General features: G+C 43.4%; 1 protein-coding gene across 1 annotated transcript in view; it reads right to left on the reverse strand.

Moving 5' to 3' along the window:
* Positions 1-19,145, reverse strand: part of LOC135057273 (keratin, type I cytoskeletal 42-like) — a 44,293-nt gene extending 25,148 nt beyond the window's left edge. Inside the window, exons 1-7 of the mRNA XM_063963163.1 lie at positions 18,960-19,145; positions 17,704-17,786; positions 17,217-17,373; positions 16,901-17,062; positions 16,556-16,681; positions 16,074-16,294; positions 14,635-14,669 (exon numbers count right to left, since the gene is read on the reverse strand). Coding sequence (XP_063819233.1) covers positions 14,635-14,669; positions 16,074-16,294; positions 16,556-16,681; positions 16,901-17,062; positions 17,217-17,373; positions 17,704-17,786; positions 18,960-19,130 — 955 coding nt within the window. The 5' untranslated portion in view covers positions 19,131-19,145. The remainder of the gene's footprint in view (positions 1-14,634; positions 14,670-16,073; positions 16,295-16,555; positions 16,682-16,900; positions 17,063-17,216; positions 17,374-17,703; positions 17,787-18,959) is intronic.
* Between the last annotated feature and the right edge of the window lie 1,335 nt (positions 19,146-20,480).

The following is a 20,480-nucleotide window of genomic DNA, read 5'->3' on the forward strand; positions in this document are numbered from 1 at the left end:
TATCCTCTCAGATTGATCATTTCTCTAACGTCCTAGTGGATGCTGGGAACTCCGTAAGGACCATGGGGAATAGCGGGCTCCGAAGGAGGCTGGGCACTCTAGAAAGATCTTAGACTACCTGGTGTGCACTGGCTCCTCCCACTATGACCCTCCTCCAAGCCTCAGTTAGATTTCGTGCCCGGCCGAGGTTGGATGCACACTAGGGGCTCTCCTGAGCTCTTAGAAAGTTATAGTCTTAGAATTTGTTTTTTTTCAGTGAGACCTGCTGGCAACAGGCTCACTGCAGCGAGGGACTAAGGGGAGAAGAAGCGAACTCGCCTGCTTGCAGCCGGATTGGGCTTCTTAGGCTACTGGACACCATTAGCTCCAGAGGGATCGACCGCAGGCCCAGCCTTGATGTTCGGTCCCGGAGCCGCGCCGCCGTCCCCCTTACAGAGCCAGAAGCAGGAAGATGGTCCGGAAAATCGGCGGCATGAAGACGTCCTGTCTTCACCAAGGTAGCGCACAGCACTGCAGCTGTGCGCCATTGCTCCTCATACACACTTCACACTCCGGTCACTGAGGGTGCAGAGCGCTGGGGGGGGGCGCTCTGAGGCAGCAATAAAAACACCTTGGCTGGCTAAAATACCTCAATATATAGCCCCTGGGGCTATATATGAGGTAAATACCCCTGCCAGAATCCCAAAATAAGCGGGAGAATAGGCCGCGAAAAAGGGGCGGAGCCTATCTCCTCAGCACACTGGCGCCATTTTTCCCTCACAGCTCGGCTGGAAGGAAGCTCCCTGGCTCTTCCCTGCATTTCTACAATACAGTAAGAGGGAAAAAGAGAGGGGGGGCACTAAATTGGCACTGTATACAGTATAAGCAGCTATTAGGGACATAACTCAGTTAGTCCCTGTATATATATAGCGCTCTGGTGTGTGCTGGCATACTCTTACTCTGTCCCCCCAAAGGGCTTTTGTGGGTCCTGTCCTCTATTTGAGCATTCCCTGTGTGTGTGGAGTGTGTCGGTACGGCTGTGTCGACATGTTTGAGGAGGATAATGATGTGGAGGGGGAGCAGATGCCTTTAGCAGAGATGTCACCCCCTGCGGGGCAGACACCTGAGTGGATGGTATTATGGCAAGAAATGAGTGCACGTATAGACTCCTTACATAAAAAATTTGACGACAAGCCGACTGTGGGACAGCCGAGTCTTCAGCTCGTGCCGGTCCAAGGGTCTCAAAAGTCATCAGGGGCTCTAAAACGCCCGTTATCTCAGGTGGCACAAGTAGATGTCGACACGGATACTGACGCCAGTGTCGACGACGATGAGTCAAATTTAATGCCCGTTAAGGCCATTCGCTGCATGATTGAGGCAATGAAAGAGGTGTTAAATATTTCTGATTTACATCCAGGTACCACAAAAAAGGGTATTATGTTTGGGGAGAAAAAACTACCTGTAGTTTTTCCCCCGTCAGATGAATTAAATGAAGTGTGTGAAGAAGCGTGGGCTTCCCCTGATAAGAAATTGGTGATTCCTAAGAAATTACTAATGGCGTTCCCTTTCCCGCCAGAGGATAGGTTACGTTGGGAAACACCCCCGAGGGTGGATAAAGCGCTCACACGTTTGTAAAAAAAGGTGGCACTACCGTCCCAGGATACGGCCGCCCTTAAGGAACCTGCTGATAGAAGGCAGGAGGCGATCCTGAAGTCTGTATATACACACTCAGGCATTATACTCAGACCAGCAATTGCGTCAGCTTGGATGTGCAGTGCTGCCGCTGCATGGTCAGATAACCTGTTAGAAAATATTGACACACTAGACAGACGATCCTGTTAACAATTGACCATATTAAAGACTCAGCCTTTTACATGAGAGATGCACAGAGGGAAATCTGCCGGCTGGCATCTAAAGTAAGTGCACTATCTATCTCTGCTAGGAGATGCTTATGGACTCGCCAGTGGACTGGAGATGCAGATTCCAAAAGGCACATGGAAGTTTTGCCTTATAAAGGGGAGGAATTATTTGGGGATGGTCTCTCCGACCTAGTTTCCACAGCAACGTCTGGGAAGTCAGCATTTTTATGTCCCCTCACAGCCTAAGAAGGCGCCATTTTATCAGGTTCAGTCCTTTCGATCCCAGAAAAATAAGCGGGGAAAAGGAGGGTCTTTTCTGTCAAGAGGCAGAGGCAGGGGAAAAAGGCTGCAGCAAACAGCAGGTTCCCAGGAACAAAAGTCCTCCCCCGCTTCCTCTTCCAAGTCCGCCGCATGACGGTGGGGCTTCACAAGCGGAGCCAGGTACGGTGGGGGCCCGCCTCAGGAATTTCAGCGATCAGTGGGTTCGCTCACAGGTGGATCCCTGGATCCTTCAAATAGTATCTCAGGGATACAGGCTGGAATTCGAGGCGATTCCACCCCGCCGTTTCCTAAAATCCGCCTTGCCGATTGCTCTTTCAGACAGGGAGGCAGTGCTAGCGGCAATTCACAAGCTGTATTCCCAGCAGGTGATAATCAAGGTACCCCTACTTCAACAAGGCCGGGGTTACTATTCCACACTATTTGTGGTACCGAAACCGGACGGTTCGGTGAGACCCATTCTAAATTTGAAGTCCTTGAACACATACATAAAAAAATTCAAGTTCAAGATGGAATCGCTCAGGGCGGTTATTGCAAGCCTGGACGAGGGGGATTACATGGTATCCCTGGACATCAAGGATGCTTACCTGCATGTCCCCATTTACAATTCTCACCAGGAGTACCTCAGATTTGTGGTACAGGATTGCCATTACCAATTCCAGGCGCTGCCGTTTGGACTCTCCACGGCACCGAGGGTATTTACCAAGGTTATGGCGGAAATGATGATACTTCTTCGAAAAAAGGGAGTTTTAATTATCCCATACTTGGACGATCTCCTAATAAAGGCACGATCCAAGGAACAGTTGTTAGTGGGAGTAGCACTATCTCAGGAAGTGCTGAGCCAGCACGGTTGGATTCTGAATATCCCAAAGTCACAGCTGGTCCCCACGACACGTCTAATGTTCCTGGGAATGATTCTGGACACGGCCCAGAAAAAAGTGTTTCTCCCGGAGGAGAAAGCCAGGGAGTTGTCTTCTCTAGTCAGAGACCTCCTAAAACCAAAACAGGTATCGGTGCATCACTGCACGCGGGTCCTGGGAAAGATGGTAGCTTCTTATGAAGCAATTCCATTCGGCAGGTTCCATGCCAGAATCTTTCAGTGGAACCTGTTGGACAAGTGGTCCGGATCGCATCTTCAGATGCATCGTTTAATAACCCTGTCTCCACGAACCAGGGTGTCTCTTCTGTGGTGGCTGAACAGTGCTCATCTTCTGGAGGGCCGCAGATTCGGCATACCGGACTGGGTCCTGGTGACCACGGATGCCAGCCTACGGGGCTGGGGGGCAGTCACAAAGGGAATAAATTTCCAGGGACTATGGTCAAGTCAGGAGACTGCCCTTCACATAAATATTCTGGAACTAAGGGCCATTTACAATGCCCTAAGTCAAGCAAAATCCCTGCTCCTACACCAGCCGGTGCTAATCCAGTCAGACAACATCACGGCAGTCGCCCATGTGAATCGACAAGGCGGCACAAGAAGCAGGACAGCGATGGCAGAAGCCACAAAAATTCTCCGATGGGCGGAGAATCATGTACTAGCACTGTCAGCAGTGTTCATCCCGGGAGTGGAGAACTGGGAAGCAGACTTTCTCAGCAGGCACGACCTCCACCCGGGAGAGTGGGGACTTCATCCAGAAGTCTTCCAAATGATTGTAAATCAATGGGGTCGTCCACAGGTGGACATGATGGCGTCCCGCATAAACAAAAAACTAGAGAAGTATTGCGCCAGGTCAAGAGACCCTCAGGCGATAGCGGTGGACGCCCTAGTGACACCGTGGGTGTACCGGTCAGTGTATGTGTTCCCTCCTCTACCTCTCATACCAAAGGTACTGAGAATAATAAGAAAGCGAGGAGTAAACACAATTCTCGTGGTTCCGGATTGGCCAAGAAGAGCGTGGTACCCGGAACTTCAAGAGATGATCTCAGAGGACCCTTGGTCCCTGCCGCTCAGACAGGACCTGCTACAGCAGGGCCCCTGCCTGTTCCAAAACTTACCGCGGCTGCGTTTGGCGGCATGGCGGTTGAACGCCGGATCCTGAAGGAAAAGGGCATTCCGGAGGAAGTCATTCCTACGCTTATTAAAGCCAGGAAAGATGTTACGGCAAAACATTATCACCGCATATGGCGGAAATATGTTGCATGGTGCGAGGCCAAAAAGGCCCCAACAGAGGAATTTCAACTGGGTCGATTTCTGCATTTCCTGCAAGCAGGAGTGAATATGGGCCTAAAACTAGGCTCCATTAAAGTACAGATCTCGGCTCTGTCGATTTTCTTTCAAAAGGAACTAGCTTCAGTACCTGAAGTTCAGACATTTGTGAAAGGAGTGCTGCATATTCAGCCCCCATTTGTGCCTCCTGTGGCACCGTGGGATCTCAACGTGATGTTGAATTTCTTGAAATCACATTGGTTTGAGCCACTAAAAACCGTAGATCTGAAATATCTCACGTGGAAAGTGGTCATGTTATTGGCCCTGGCATCAGCCAGGCGAGTGTCAGAATTGGCGGCTTTGTCATGTAAAAGCCCTTATCTGATTTTTCATATGGATAGGGCAGAATTGAGGACTCGTCCCCAGTTTCTCCCTAAGGTGGTGTCAGCGTTTCACCTGAACCAGCCTATTGTGGTGCCTGCGGCTACTAAGGATTTGGAGGACTCCAAGTTGCTAGACGTTGTCAGGGCCCTGAAAATATATGTTTCCAGGACGGCTGGAGTCAGAAAATCTGACTCGCTGTTTATCCTATATGCACCCAACAAGCTGGGTGCTCCTGCTTCTAAGCAGACTATTGCTCGTTGGATTTGTAGTACAATTCAGCTTGCACATACTGTGGCAGGCCTGCCACAGCCTAAATCTGTCAATGCCCATTCCACAAGGAAGGTGGGCTCATCTTGGGCGGCTGCCCGAGGGGTCTCGGCTTTACAACTTTGCCGAGCAGCTACTTGGTCAGGGGCAAACACGTTTGCAAAATTCTATAAATTTGATACCCTGGCTGAGGAGGACCTGGAGTTCTCTCATTCGGTGCTGCAGAGTCATCCGCACTCTCCCGCCCGTTTGGGAGCTTTGGTATAATCCCCATGGTCCTTACGGAGTTCCCAGCATCCACTAGGACGTTAGAGAAAATAAGAATTTACTCACCGGTAATTCTGTTTCTCGTAGTCCGTAGTGGATGCTGGGCGCCCATCCCAAGTGCGGTCTATCTGCAATACTTGTACATAGTTATTGTTAACTAAATCGGGTTATTGTTGAGCCATCTGTTGAGAGGCTCTATCGTTTCATACTGTTAACTGGGTTTCATATCACGAGTTGTTCGGTGTGATTGGTGTGGCTGGTATGAGTCTTACCCGGGATTCAAAATCCTTCCTTATTGTGTACGCTCGTCCGGGCACAGTACCTGACTGAGGCTTGGAGGAGGGTCATAGTGGGAGGAGCCAGTGCACACCAGGTAGTCTAAGATCTTTCTAGAGTGCCCAGCCTCCTTCGGAGCCCGCTATTCCCCATGGTCCTTACGGAGTTCCCAGCATCCACTACGGACTACGAGAAACAGAATTACCGGTGAGTAAATTCTTATTTATTCGCACACATATGTATGGTATTTACAAATCTCACCCAGATTATCAACACCTATTCTATTTACCCTTATAATCACCAATCAGTGCGCTAACCTTTCCAATCATTATTCTACTAAAGGAGGTAGGACGCCTTCAGGTTCAGCAGCACTTTCTGGTACCCCTTCCCTGTGAGCGCAGCTTCCATCCCTTTCTAAATACTGGTTTTTTTTAGCACTTTTTCACGATTTGTATTTTAGCACGGCAGTGTTTGGCTATTGTCGGCAGTGTTTGTGTTTTGCACTTTTTAGTAAATGACCGATTTCTACCAAATTGCAGGCGTATTTGACCGATGGTGTATTGATTCGTGATTTTTTCCTAGGACTTCCAAAATATTACGAATGCCCTCATCACTGCCGTGATTTTTGCTTAGTAAATTACCGAGATGACACTTTGAAGAAAAAACGGCATCTCGGTCAAAATCGGGACCTTAGTAAATATACCCCATTGTATCTCTCTTTCTGGCAGACACAAGTCTGCAGAGGTGCAAAGACCCGCTGGTGAGAAAATTGTCAACTCAAGCGGAACGTGACCCGTCAACAGCTCCTCCTTCATTTTCTCCTGCAACTGGGGCTGCAAGGAAAAGGATAACTTTCCTAGCCCATCCGCTGGTGGTGAGGCAGGGCAGTCAGGAACAAAATTAAGGGATTTCGGACTAGGAAATACTATTTCTACATGGATAGGAAATTGGCTGGATAACAGGGTACAACAAGTAATGGTCAATGGGATGTCCTGCAGCTGGGCAGCAGTAGTCAGCGGAATACCACAAGGGTCCGTAATTGGCCCGCTACTGTTTAATATATTTATAAATGATCTAGGAATAGGCCTGGAAAGCACAGTGTCAGTCTTTGTGGATGATACTACACTGTGTAAGGTAATTCATTCGATGTGGAGTCTTTACAAAATTACTTATTTAAACTTGAAACTTGTGCGTCTAAATGGGGAATGAGATTCAATATTGATAAATGTAAAGTTATGCACTTTGGGATTAGAAACAAACTTGCATCCTACATTCGAAATGGGGAAAAGATAGGGGTAACTGAGGTGGAAAAAGATTTGGGGGTGCTCATAGATAATAGGCTTAATAACAGTACACAATGTCAAAATGCAGCAAAGAAGGCAAGAAAAATCCATGCGTGCATAAAACGGGGTATTGAGTCAAGGGACGCGGATGTAATCCTGCCTCTGTATAAATCATTGGTACGTCCGCATCTGGAATATTGTGTTCAATTTTGGGCACCATATTATAAAAAAGATATCGGGGCGCTACTAAACTGATTAAAGGGTTAGGGTCACTGGAGTATGAGGAAAGGCTTACTAGGTTATATTTGTATTCCCTTGAAAAGAGGAGACTAAGAGGAGACATTATTAATATCTTCAAATATGTAAAGGGTCAATACAAAGAGTTAGCAGGGGATTTGTTTATTAATAAAACTCTGTATAGGACACGTGGGCACTCACTGAGACTAGAGGAGAGAAAATTCCGTACACAACCTAGGAAAGGGTTCTTCACTGTAAGGGCAATAAGGATTTGGAACTCCCTGCCGGAGAAGGTAATAATGGCAGACTCTGTAAATGCATTTAAAAACGGATTGGACAGTTTCCTAGCTGTAAAAGACATCCTAGGCTATAGCATTTAACATATTGACATTATGTATATGGGAGTGATACAAAATATAGTTGTCAATAGGTACAAACCCATTATTTTGGTTGGTGCATTACAATGTGCACTGCTTAATATGGATACAGGTTGAAATCAATGGGCATTTTGCCTTTTTTCAACCTCACTAACTATGTAACTATATAAGTGCTGACATCTGGTCCAGACTGAAGGACCTGCCAATGGATACTGATATGTCTACTGTCACTGCATATGATTCTGTCACCATTGAAAGAATGGTGGAGGATTATATCGGTGACAGCATCCAAGTAGGCATGTCAGACAGTCCTTATGTATACTGGCAGGATAAAGAGGCATTTTGGAGGCCCTTGCACAAACTGGTTTTATTTTACCTAAGTTGCCACCCCTCCAGTGTGTACTCCGAAATAGTGTTTAGTGCCGCCAGTAACCTTGTCAGCGATTGGCGTAGGAGGTTACTTCCACAAAATGTGGAGAAGATGATGTTCATAATAATGAATTATAAATTCCGCCGGGAAGACCTTTACCAGCAATTGCCTCCAGAAAGTACACAGGAACCTGTGATGGTGGATTCCAGTGGGGGTGAATTTATACTTTGTGAGGAGGAGGATGTACACAGTGAAAGGGGTGAGGAATGGGAGGATGAGGATGAGGTCGACATCTTGCCTCTGTAGAGCCAGTTTGTGCAAGGAGAGATTAATTGCTTCTTGTTTTTTTTTGGAGGAAGGGTGGGATTAATTGCTTCTTTTTTGTGGGGGCCCACACAAACCAATCATTTCAGCCACAGTCGTGTAGCAGACCCTGTCACTGAAATGATTGGTTTGTTAAAGTGTGCATGTCCTGTTTTACAAAATAAGGGTGGGCGGGAGGGCCTAAGGACAATTCCATCTTGCATCTCTATTTTCTATACATTATGGGCTCTTTGGGGCCTAGTTTTTAAAACCGCCATCCTGTCTGCCACTGCAGTGCCACTCCTGGATGGGCCAGGTGTTTGTACGGCACACTTGTGTCTCTTAGCTTAGTCACCCAGGGACTTCTGTGCACCTCTTTTTTTTTTCTTTGCATGATGTGCTCTTTGGGGCTATTTTTTAAAACTGCCATCCTGTCTGCCACTCCTAGATGGGCCAGGTGTTTGTGCTGCACACTTGTGTCTCTTAGCTTTGTCACCTAGCGACTTCAGTGCACCTCTTTTTTTTCTTTGCATTATGTGCTCTTTGGGGCCTAGTTTTTAAAACTGCCATCCTGTCTGCCACTGCAGTGCCACTCCTAGATGGGCCAGATGTTTGTGCCGCACACTTGTGTCGCTTAGTGGCAGAAAGGAAGATGCACTGCGCATACGCCAATCTATGAAGGAGAAAAAAACAGCTTTGTATTCATTCGTCAGCACTGTCTGAATGTGACAAACAGTGCTGCTGGGTGTTTTAGGCAGCAGCTTCAATACTGAATTCACGTAAAAAAATGTGGCGGGCGGTAATGTTAATTATCATAATTAAAAATTAATGTTGATAAATGGGGGATATGGTGAGGGAGAGAAGGTGTCAGAGAGACATGGGGTGATAGAGACAGAGACGGGTGGGGGGGGGCAGAGAGACAGAGGGGTAATGGATACAGACATGGGGGGTGTTGGTGTCAGAGAGACAGAGGGGTAATGGATACAGACACGGGGGGTGTCAGAGAGACAGAGGGGTAATAGAGACAGACACGTGGCGGCTGGGTCTATGTCAGAGAGACAGAGGGGTAATAGAGATAGACACGGGGGGGGGGGGTTGGTGTCAGAGAGACAGAGGGGTAATAGAGATAGACACGGGGGGAAGGGGGCGGTGTCAGAGAGACGGAGGGGTAATAGAGATAGACACGGGGGGGGATTGGTGTCAGAGAGACAGAGGGGTAATAGAGATAGACACGGGGGGCGGTTGGTGTCAGAGAGACAGAGGGTGATAGAGATAGACACGGGGGGGTTGGTGTCAGAGAGACAGAGGGGTAATAGAGATAGACACGGGGGGGGTTGGTGTCAGAGAGACAGAGGGGTAATAGAGATAGACACGGGGGGGTTGGTGTCAGAGAGACAGAGGGGTAATAGAGATAGACACAGGGGGGAAGGGGGCGGTGTCAGAGAGACAGAGGGGTAATAGAGATAGACACGGGGGGGGTTGGTGTCAGAGAGACAGAGGGGTAATAGAGATAGACACAGGGGGGAAGGGGGCGGTGTCAGAGAGACAGAGGGTGATAGAGATAGACACGGGGGGTTGGTGTCAGAGAGACAGAGGGTGATAGAGATAGACAGGGGGGGCGGTGTCAGAGAGACAGAGGGTGATAGAGACATGGTGAGGAAAAGGAGGATTCAGAGAGGCAGAAGTAAGGGGTGGGCTGGAGAAATAGGGCAGACAGGCTTGTCTCTGATCACCTACCCCCTCTTCTACTGCCACTGGCCGTTCCCAGTGCACTCCACAAGGCTCCACATCAGAGATCTGCAGAGTCCGTGGCCGTGCTGCAGCTTCAGTGATCATAGCAAGTGTAGAGGCAGGGGTGGGGCAACAGCCACACATACACAGTGCAGCGCACTACAAATGCTGACTGCTGTTAAAGACTGTACGCTGCCTTACTATTTAAAAAGGCAGCATGCAGCATGGCACACAGATTTACTAACGGCGCGCATCTCACATCGGCACGGCAGGAGCGGACATCAGGGAGACCAGAGCTCTCGCTCCGCCCACGTTACACCTCCAATTGCCGTGAGTTAAATGTCATCTGATGATAACTGCTCCGATGGATTTAAAGTCCCACCCCGCTGATTTAATATAAGCTGGCAGCAGCTCGTAGGCAGCAGCTTCCGCGGCCGTTTTCTGAGCAGAAGCCGCCTCTAGTGACCAGCAGCCATTCCCCAAATCTGAGAGCTCCGATCGCGGTAGCGGCAGTCCCCGGCTCAGCGCAGATCGCACTCTGTGCATCGGCCCAGCAGAAGTGGGGTAGGGCCGGCTCACCTGTGACTCGCATGGTGGGGTACCTGGCTGCATACGGCGCCATCTGTTGCCGCTACTCGCTTCATTGACCTGTCAGGTTGATTCACATGCGGATCCATTCCCTACCCGCCAGTTACTCCTTGTCCCCGTGCTCTGTAATCCACTGCTGCGCTGCTGTTAAGGTGAGCCGGCTGTGTGTCGTCGTCCCCTCTTAATACAGCTCTGGGCCGCCGTGGGTGGCACAGCCAGGCAGCGCCCCCTCTCGGCCGGCGCCCCTGGCGAGTGCCATCCTCGCCAAACAGTAGATACGCCCCTGGACTCAGGGCCAGACTGGCCCCCAGGGGTACAGGTGAAATCCCTGGTGGGCCCCACTGCCCAAGGGCCCAGTCTCTCCTCTAGGGGTTAAGTTCCAAACTGTGCACTTGAATTATACATTTTCATCTATTAGAGAGTCAGTTACAGTACCTGGTGGATTCACCCCCTGCCAGTCAAAGTGGCAGTCCTCTTATCTTGTTAACTATGGGCTTTAACATAATGAACACAGTTCCTGCCAGTGATTGGAATTAAACTGTAGGTTGGCATTAATTCAGTAACCTACAATTAAGTCATTCCAGTGGTAATAACTTGTCAATTGTTCTTACAATGGCATGTATTTCACCTTTACTAGATCTAATACAGTTTTCATTGAGTTTTAGACATTGGCCAGTCAGTGCCAGAGTCCCCTATCATATGTACAATGCATTAACGTGGTACATATTGCGAGGCTCACCATCAAATGCTTAATTATTAAACATATGTTAAGTTATACTTCATTCCCAGGACTGTGGTATCTTCACTGCAGTGCGTGGATGTTATCAGTCTGGGACATTATCATGATTTACTATTTAAATATTTATAAAGTAGCCCAGGCCATGTGCTTTCTAATGGCTAGCCAAGGATCTGTGGAGGCTGCCACACCCCTCCGGTTGCTGGCCACACACTTAAGCATGGGTCACTACCACTGCATTCTCCTGTTGGACCCTCCATGCCCCAGTCAAACAATTGTAGGAATTTGTGGTTCATTTTTAATGCATCCTAAATGTACATCATCTGGAATAGATGTGAGCCCACAAATATAGATGCAGATCAATTTTATGGTTTTGTCTCCAAAGGCTGTGACGTGGACCTTGAAAACCACTATGCAGAAGATGGAGCATTTATGGAGCACTTAAAGGAGCATCACAGGTTCATTCTCTTTGCGGTTATATATTACCCTATTAAATTGTACTGCTAGCACATCTTATGGAATTTAGATATACTCTAATTGTGAAGTACTGCACAGTTTCATGTTACCGGCATGTTACAAATGGTTACAGGATTTTTAGTGTCTTAAATTTATCTTCCATGTAAATCTTGAACATTTTCGGAAGTAAATACCAGAATAGTGAGGCATGGGGATTAATACCCTAGTACAAATACTCAGATATCTCACATGTGCATCAGCAGAAAGCAAAGTTTATTCTGAATAAAAAGATAGGGAAAACATAGTAAAGCAGTGACAATACAGTCCAAGAGCCAACATTATCTGTGATACACAAGCCCAATATAGCCCATGAATGAGACTACCGTATTCTTGAGCTCTGTGATCACATAAACTATACAATGGTTATAAATTAGTGGGTTACAGCACAATATCATCATACTGGTGGGTGCTGGAAGTATCTGTTAGGGTTTATTTAAATAGTAGAAACATGTACATTGTTATGTCAACAAAGTTATAGGATAGAAAATAAATATAGTGGAAACAAGTGATATTTTGTTTCCAAGTGTGGATCTATATTCTGACTATATTTTAGAATGATTTAAATCAATGTATTTGAAATCCCAGGATAAATCACTTCTCTGTAAAGGAGTAATGTCTATGTTGTAGATTACTATACTACTCCTGCCCAAAACACCCAACACACATTATAGTGTTCCAGCTCTGTGAGTCATCCTTAGGTAGGCAGACATGTTTTTTTTTGTGTGTAAATTGTATGTATATCTAAACTGGAAGTGTTTCAACTGAAAACATCCCTACTGTACTACAGAGACCTCCAATGTACCTACAATACCTCTTCTAGTATTCTAAAGCTACTGTAGAAGAACACATTCATAGGAATATATAAAATATTGCTAATGCTCTTCCTACAAGCCATTGAAATAATCACTTGCTATACACCTCCATTGACTAATAAAAGAAAGGTAACAGGATAAGTAATAGTTCTAAGAAAAGAAAATTCTATGATATTTCTGTTGGAGTCACAATGGGCCTTCTCGTTCTTCCAGCATGATTCAGGGATCTTTTAGCATTTGAGATCATGGGCATGCTCAGTGGCATGGTGTACCATTTCGTGGGGAGAGCCTGGAAAAAGTAAATGTAAATGAATAAATCTTTTTTATCGTTAAATGATGGCAGACAGGAAAGCAGAGTTGTTATGGTTAGGTGCACAAATAGACAAGTTTTTATCATTGACTTGAAAAATTCATAAGGTAAATTATAAGGTGCATTAAGATAATTTTATATATAGTTAAGAAATATTTTGTTTTTCAATATACATGGAAAAAAAATTATACTTAATATTGGCATACAGTATATATAATGGTCTAGTACACAAAAAGATGACTTCATTATATTAGAGTGGAGTGATATAGGCTAAATAGGAGTCCTGGAAAAGTGGGATCTTATCTTACAGTATATTGAAAGCATTAGCAAAATAATTTAAAAGGACGTATTCAAGAAATTAGGGGGGGGGAAATAATTTTGATATGATCAAAAAAGGAGGCAGCGGGCAGTTTTTCATTTTTTTGTGTAAAAATGATTAATATATTTTAACCTATTGAACATTATTGAGTTTGTCCTCTAGTTAATTAACTGTACTGAGTTTTTCATTCAGATATTTTTTGGCTGTATGTGCTGTGTTTAGACTGCAAGGCAAAATTGCTACAGATGTTATTTGTTATATATCCCTTATATATCCCTTATTGCAAAAAAATGTATATTGCAACTGTTGTTATTGCTTGTAGTCATTGCCATTGCCATCATGCTGCACAATGCACTTTAAATTGGATTAAATTATGGATTGAATATTTGCTACTATATGGTGGTGTGTTGGTCTATAAGTGGATTGCCCACGATTGTCCACGTATATTGTACTATATATATATATATATATATATATAGAGAGAGAGAGAGAGAGAGAGAGAGAGAGAGAGAGAGAGAGTTTATTTTTTTGTTGTTTTGGTTTGTTTTTAATACAGAGTGATTAACCCTTTATGACCACTGGATATGTGGATTTCCTCCAAGCGGTTAAATAACTGAATCCCCTTGTAATGTCTTCTTTTATATATTAATGTGATTTTGGTAACTTTACGTTAAGTTATTCTTTAGATTGTAAAGGTCACTTCATCAGAATTATTTTAAGCAAGAATGACATACAGTATTGGATATATTTGTATAATGTATTGATCATCAGGTGTGATTTTTATATATATATGACTTGTAATTCATATGAGGTCTGGTTCTTTTAATCAGAGTCTCATGCAAGTCCCTACATGGGTGATCTTTCTCTCTGACTATAATCAGTGTAGTACAGATTGATACTCTATTCAATCTGGTTCAATATCTTATATTTTTATGGAGACAGATACTGTATATAAAGTATGTATGTTTCTTTTGTGCAATTATGTGAGATTACAGCCATGTTGTTAGTTATTAAGCTCTTTTTTGAATCACAGAAATAAAACCACAACTACAAATTGATCTTACAGTAAATCTGATTTACAAGTGAGAAACGATTCATGAGTATAACAAGCTTTATGAAGTGGGAAGTGAGAGGATGCAAATATAAAGATATGTGGGCCAAAAATACATAATTTTCATACAATCATTTCAATGGTTATGTACTAATATATACAACACTATACAAGTTATATGTGCATAACAGTAAACACATAAGTAATTAAACATGGGAATTGGGACAATCCTGTTAAAATACCCTAGGAATGTATGTCATTGTACATAGCGCTAACAACTTTCACATATCGTGATATAGGTAGGTACAGAAAGCTTTGGATGTCTGTATAGGATGTCTGTATGGGATTACCATATTTTAAAATGTTTAGTACATTTTAAACATGCTGAGCAAAATAAATGGTGCTATCCAATCATAGTTAGGTAAAACCTGCTTAATAAATATAGTTTTCAAGTGTAGTGCAATTCTGTTACAGTCAACATACCTGTACTGCCAGAGCATTATAAAGAAAAGATAGCATACACAATTCTTACTTATCAACTCACCGTGTTTTCCACTTGACATATGGTAGTCTGATACTCTGTGGGACAAATCAGAACATTAGGCTATAAATTAAGCAAATAATAAATTATTCCATAGCATATCTATTGACATCCAGTATAAAGTGCATTACTTCTTGTGGAAAGGAAAATATTAGTTGAGAAGTTAAGCACAGCTCACATATATAAGTCAGTCAGCAGCAGGACACTGAAAGGAGAGGAACCGCTGACAGTGTGGAGTTACAGTCAGCAACAGGACACTGAAAGGAGAGGAACCGCTGACAGTGTGGAGTTACAGTCAGCAACAGGACACTGAAAGGAGAGGAACCGCTGACAGTGTGGAGTTACAGTCAGCAACAGGACACTGAAAGGAGAGGAACCGCTGACAGTGTGGAGTTACAGTCAGCAACAGGACACTGAAAGGAGAGGAACCACTGATGGTGCAGTGTTACAGTCATTCAGCTGCAGACAGGGCTGTCAGCAAAAATTGTGGGGCCCAGACTGACAAAATAGGCAGGGCCCCCCTTCAGGGATGGAGCTGTGGATAATGTGAGTGTAGCTACAGTGGGGGTGGGGCATCAATTGGTGTGTAAACCATTTTTGTTTAAATTGTCAAAGTTTGGGCTGTGGGGATTGGTGTCATTATAACATGTAAATCTATAATATAAATTATGCAATACCCTAGCCCTGAGTACCCAGATAAACTACTGACAAGCATTATCATTTTTTTTTTATTATACATGCTCTAGTGGGTCTTCCATGCCAGCCAGTTCTGCAAATGATAGCATGTTCTCTCAAGGGTATTCCTGCACTTTTAGTTCTACATGTGTAAGCACAGGAGTGTTTTAAGACAGGAGGGGCCCATGGGCATATGTTACTTTGTAGGCTTCCTCCTATTCATGAGCAAAAAATCACATATGCAAAAGCGACACTGTTAGAGAGTCTTCTGTAGATGCTATGTTTCCAACACAATCTTTGAAAATATGGTGCCGATGCAATATCTTCAGTGGTTTCTTCCAAAATATGATGGTGGACCATATTTGTGAAGAAATGCTGTAATAATGATACAGGCAAGTAAGTAAATGCAAACGGTGCAGTTCGAGAATTATGGAGCACCTTGACACAGGGGCCTGTGTGTACCATCCATTACAGATACACCACTGTGCCAGGATACCCAAGCAGTTTATGAGTTTTGAGGATTCCACTAGTGCTTTCACCATGGGAATGTTTTCTTAACGGATAGCAGAATCTTTCTCTTTTTGCAGACTTGATCCCCAAGAGAATTCAATTCTGTGCCCTCAGTTTAATAAATGATAAATATACTGTAACTAAAGTGGTAAATTGTAAGCTGCTATTATTGAGGTGAATGACAGCTGTATAATATGTGCACTATGTAGTAAAAAGTGATTGAACACTTTTTTTCTACATAATGTAGCTGGACTTACTGGATGTCATGTCCATCCAGGAGGCGTTTGTAAGTGGCGATCTCCATTTCCAGGTGGGTCTTTTGATCCATCAGGATCTTGTACTCATGGTTTTGACATTCTAGATCAGATCGGATTTGTGCCAATTGACACTCCACATTATCAATCATAGCTTGTAGCTGGGCGAGTTGGGAACCATAGGTAGCTTGTGTCTCTGCCAGAGTAGATTGCAGAGCTGATGTCTACAATAGTGATAGTGAAAAAAACATAAAAACAAATTTACACTGCGTGCATGAATGGACAATGAATACATGTTTTTTTCACCATTAAATCTTATTATTTGAGATGAGCCAACTGAAAAAAACCTTCTAAATTGTGTTTTTTTTGTAGCTCACTTTTGAAAGTTAGTAACTATCAACACACCAAATCCTTGTGGTCTTTAAGTACCTCCACATTAGTACATAATAATAGACAAGAAAGAACTACATTTGTCCATACTGTACCATGCTCAGCTGGCTTTGAAGCTCAATTTCCAGGGCCTGGACAGTGCGCTTCAGCTCAATGACCTCGGTTTGCACAGACTGGAGTTGCTCTGAACCTGATGCCATCTGACGATTTAGCTCTTCACTCTGCCAGGACAATAAAAGTGTTAGCGCAATGAATGGATGGTGTTAATATACAGTAATGTTCTAATTAGTGGGGTTCTGACACAAATGAAGGTGATAAGGTGATTATGTGAATTGGAACTGTGAATTCTTTTGCAATTTGTTGTGAATGGATTTAACCTAACATTCAAATGTTTTTTTACAACAGGAACAGAATCACACTGGACCCCCAAAGAATGATACCCTTTGTCTGAAAATGTCCTCAGCATCTCTCAGGTTTCTCTCCATCAGGTTTTCATATTCATCTCGAATTTCAGACAAGGCTTGATTAAGGTCGATGGATGGGGCAGCATTCATTTCTACATTGATTCTGGCTCCAAGCTGGGCACGGAGGCAGTTTACTTCCTGAAGGATATCAAAAATATAAGAATAGCATAAGAATAATACACAGATGTATTTCTAACTTTAATAATTGTCTGACTCCAACTAAATCTCTTGTTTTGTTCTTCTCACTGGGTTCTGCATTTACATTCCTCAAGTTATTGTAACTAAACATCACCTCTTCATGATTTCTCTTCATCTCCTGCATTTCTTCCTGGAGGTTCTGAACTTGCATCTCCAGGTCAGATGTTTCCTGGTTCAGACCTCCCAGGACTCTGCACAGAGCATTCACATCAGCCTCAGCTTTGCTAGCCATGTGCTGTTCCATCTCGTACCTAGAAAGGACAAAGCAGACTAATGAAATACCCATTTACTACCATACAGGGAAACTGCTGTAGCTGTATGTGTAGGGCACATAATGTTTTATTGTTATTTTATTGACTTTTTTTTCAACAATGACACGTGTACTGTACATACTCTACATATAGTGTTTCACCCCCACAGTCCTTGTGTACTTAAGTTATATCCCCTGCTCATCTGAAATGGTAGTGACAGGGTCACCCTCCTTCTTGTACTAAAATCTGTAGACATTTTTATCTTAATTCACTGTGTAAACAACAGTCATGTAAAAAGGAAACATGTAGACACAATAATGTATACTGTACTTGTCACTGAAGTCATCAGCTGCTAATTTGGCATTGTCAATCTGTAGAACAATCCTGGCATTGTCCATTGTAGCTCCAGTGATCTGAAAGATATATTATACCATGATACTTAACCACATTACCTACTATTGTAAATTACTTCAATCATTTAAGCCTTTGTGTACATTTGGCTGGAAAACATATACATATTTCTGTGTTGCGCATGTAACTACAAATGTGTATACTTGAGCCATTATATAAAGATTGTACTAAGCCTTGGAAAGTGATAAAGCTAAGAAAGATAAAGTATAAACCAATAAGCTCCTGGCATTTTTCAGCCTGTAGCATGATAGTTAGAAGCTGATTGGCTGGTACATTATCTCTCTTGGCGTTATCACTCCCAAAGGGTTAGTACATCTCCCCCACAGTATGTGCTGCTGCTGCTAAGCATCAGTACAGGTCTTGTCACTGTAAAATAAATAAATAAATAAACATACCCCACCATCACCACTTCCACAAAAGTGATCCAAGTGCCAGCACTCAAGGAAACCTGGTTCTGCCTTTTAAATGATTTCTGTTTTAAAATACGAGCAATCTTGGCCAAAATCCCAGACCTTGACAAAATTTGGACCCAATTACATTTCCCCCTCATCTGTGTCTGGACAGTATTATTAGTAAATACTGTTCCACACATCAAATAAATGCAGACACAAAAAGAAAATAAAAGAATTAAGTTCAATTAAATGCAAACCTCCATTGTCTCCCAATTTAAAAATGAAATGTGGATTTTGTGCAGCAATCTGATTGCAGACATCAATTAAATATTGCTAACAGATTGGAGCAGGAAAATAATAGTAATAAAAGCAAAAATATTAGTAAGAGAGATCAACCAATCAAATGCTTCTGCTGATCGCTGTTATCATTAGTGCATATTTTGCCCCAGATACCTAGCACCCAAAGACATATGTCTCCTGGCAGGACCTACTTATCTAAATAAAAAAAATGCATTTTGTTCCTAATAGAATTCACTTACGGTCAACGCTGAGTAGCACACTTTGTGCATCCCAGAATAAATAAGTTATTGCATTGTTTTTTTCTATTTGCGTTTTAATTATGTGTTTGGAACATAAATCTGGCTAACTTTACATACACTTTTTTTAGCTGGACTTTCACATTTCATAAGATCTTCTGTTTAAAATTAGTATGGTGCAAACTGATTACTTAGCATTTCTACATTGTACCCATTTTCTAAACAGTAATAATTTTCTCTACAGTACCTGGTTCTGGAGATCTGAAATTACTCTGAAGTACTGGCTGGAGTCAGGCAGTGAGCTGGGAGCGTTGTTTGCATACCACTCACAGATTTTCTTCTCCAGCTCGGCATTTTCCTGTTCTAGAGCACGAACCTTATCCAGGTAGGATGATAAGCGTTCATTCAGTATCTGCATGGTTTCTTTCTCATTGATACTAAGCAGGCCATCATTCTTCCATCCACTGTGGCCTCCAGAGCTGCTAAAGTGTTTAGCATGCCTCTGGCCACCATGATGATTGACAGAAGAGTGTTTGGAGAATGAGACTGCTTTACAACTTGACCCACTATGGCCACTGATAGCTTTGTGGTGGCCTTGATGATGGGACATATTGGAACCTCCATAATGAAACTTGTGGGTGCCTCCATGATGTGGCACATGGGAACCTTCATGATGGGTAACATGAGAGCCTCCATGATGCTGCATGTGGGAACTTCCAAGATGGGATGCTTGAGATGATCCGGGGTGAGATATATGGAAGCCACCATGATGGGAAAGGTGGGATTTCCCATGGTTGCTCACATTAGATCCTCCTCCATGATGCATCATATGGGAGCTTCCAAAATTTGATATATGAGATGAGCCGATATGAGATTTTTGGAAGTCACCATGGTGTGAAAGATGTGATTGCCCATGGTGGATCAAATTAGATCCTCCACCGTGATGTGACAAATGGGGGCTTCCATGATGCGAAATATGAGAACTTCCCTGATACATATTGTGAGAATTACCAAGATGTGATTTATGGGATCCCTTTCCATAATGTGACAAAGAGGAGCTTCCACCATTAGTCAAATGATGAGATAAATGGGAAACTCCATGATGTGACAGTTTTAACCCTCCATGATTGGATCCTCCATGATGAGCTGTAGGATAATGACCAGACATTCTGGGGGAATGCCCCCCTATGTGGCAGCCTCCTTTGACGGCTCCAATTGAAGAATAACTGTGCTTGGTGCTATGTCTCATGGTGATGGTGGAGAACAATGCAATTTGAAACACAGCTTACAGGATCTTAGTCTGCGTATGAAGTGTAATGTTCCTCTTCATGGCTTGTTATTTATAGACAGAGGTAGGGGCGTTGAAGAAATTTATGTGCTTTGTTAGCGTCTAGTATGGGTTCAGCTTTCTAAAACAATAATTTGTACATTGAACATCTGCAGCTTGTTTTTTTTATAGTGTATATGGTATAGTGCTGCAGTAAGGTGGAGAGGGATTTTGTACATTGTGATGCTGCACATCAAACATTTCCACAAGCTTATAAATGACATAAAGTGTAAGTTTATTTCAGGATGAAAGTATTGCAAAACTATAACAAATGGTAATACCTTAGTGATATAATAATGAGGAATGTTTTACATGCTACTTTATGATCAATGAGTAATTAAATAAACAACTGAGGAAAGTTATTAAAAAAAATATATGTATTATTTATATTGTTGCTCCACAATTTGTAAATCTATCTATCTATCTATCTATCTATCTATC

Source organism: Pseudophryne corroboree, chromosome 3 (genome assembly GCF_028390025.1).
Source record: "Pseudophryne corroboree isolate aPseCor3 chromosome 3, aPseCor3.hap2, whole genome shotgun sequence".
NCBI lineage: Eukaryota > Metazoa > Chordata > Amphibia > Anura > Myobatrachidae > Pseudophryne > Pseudophryne corroboree.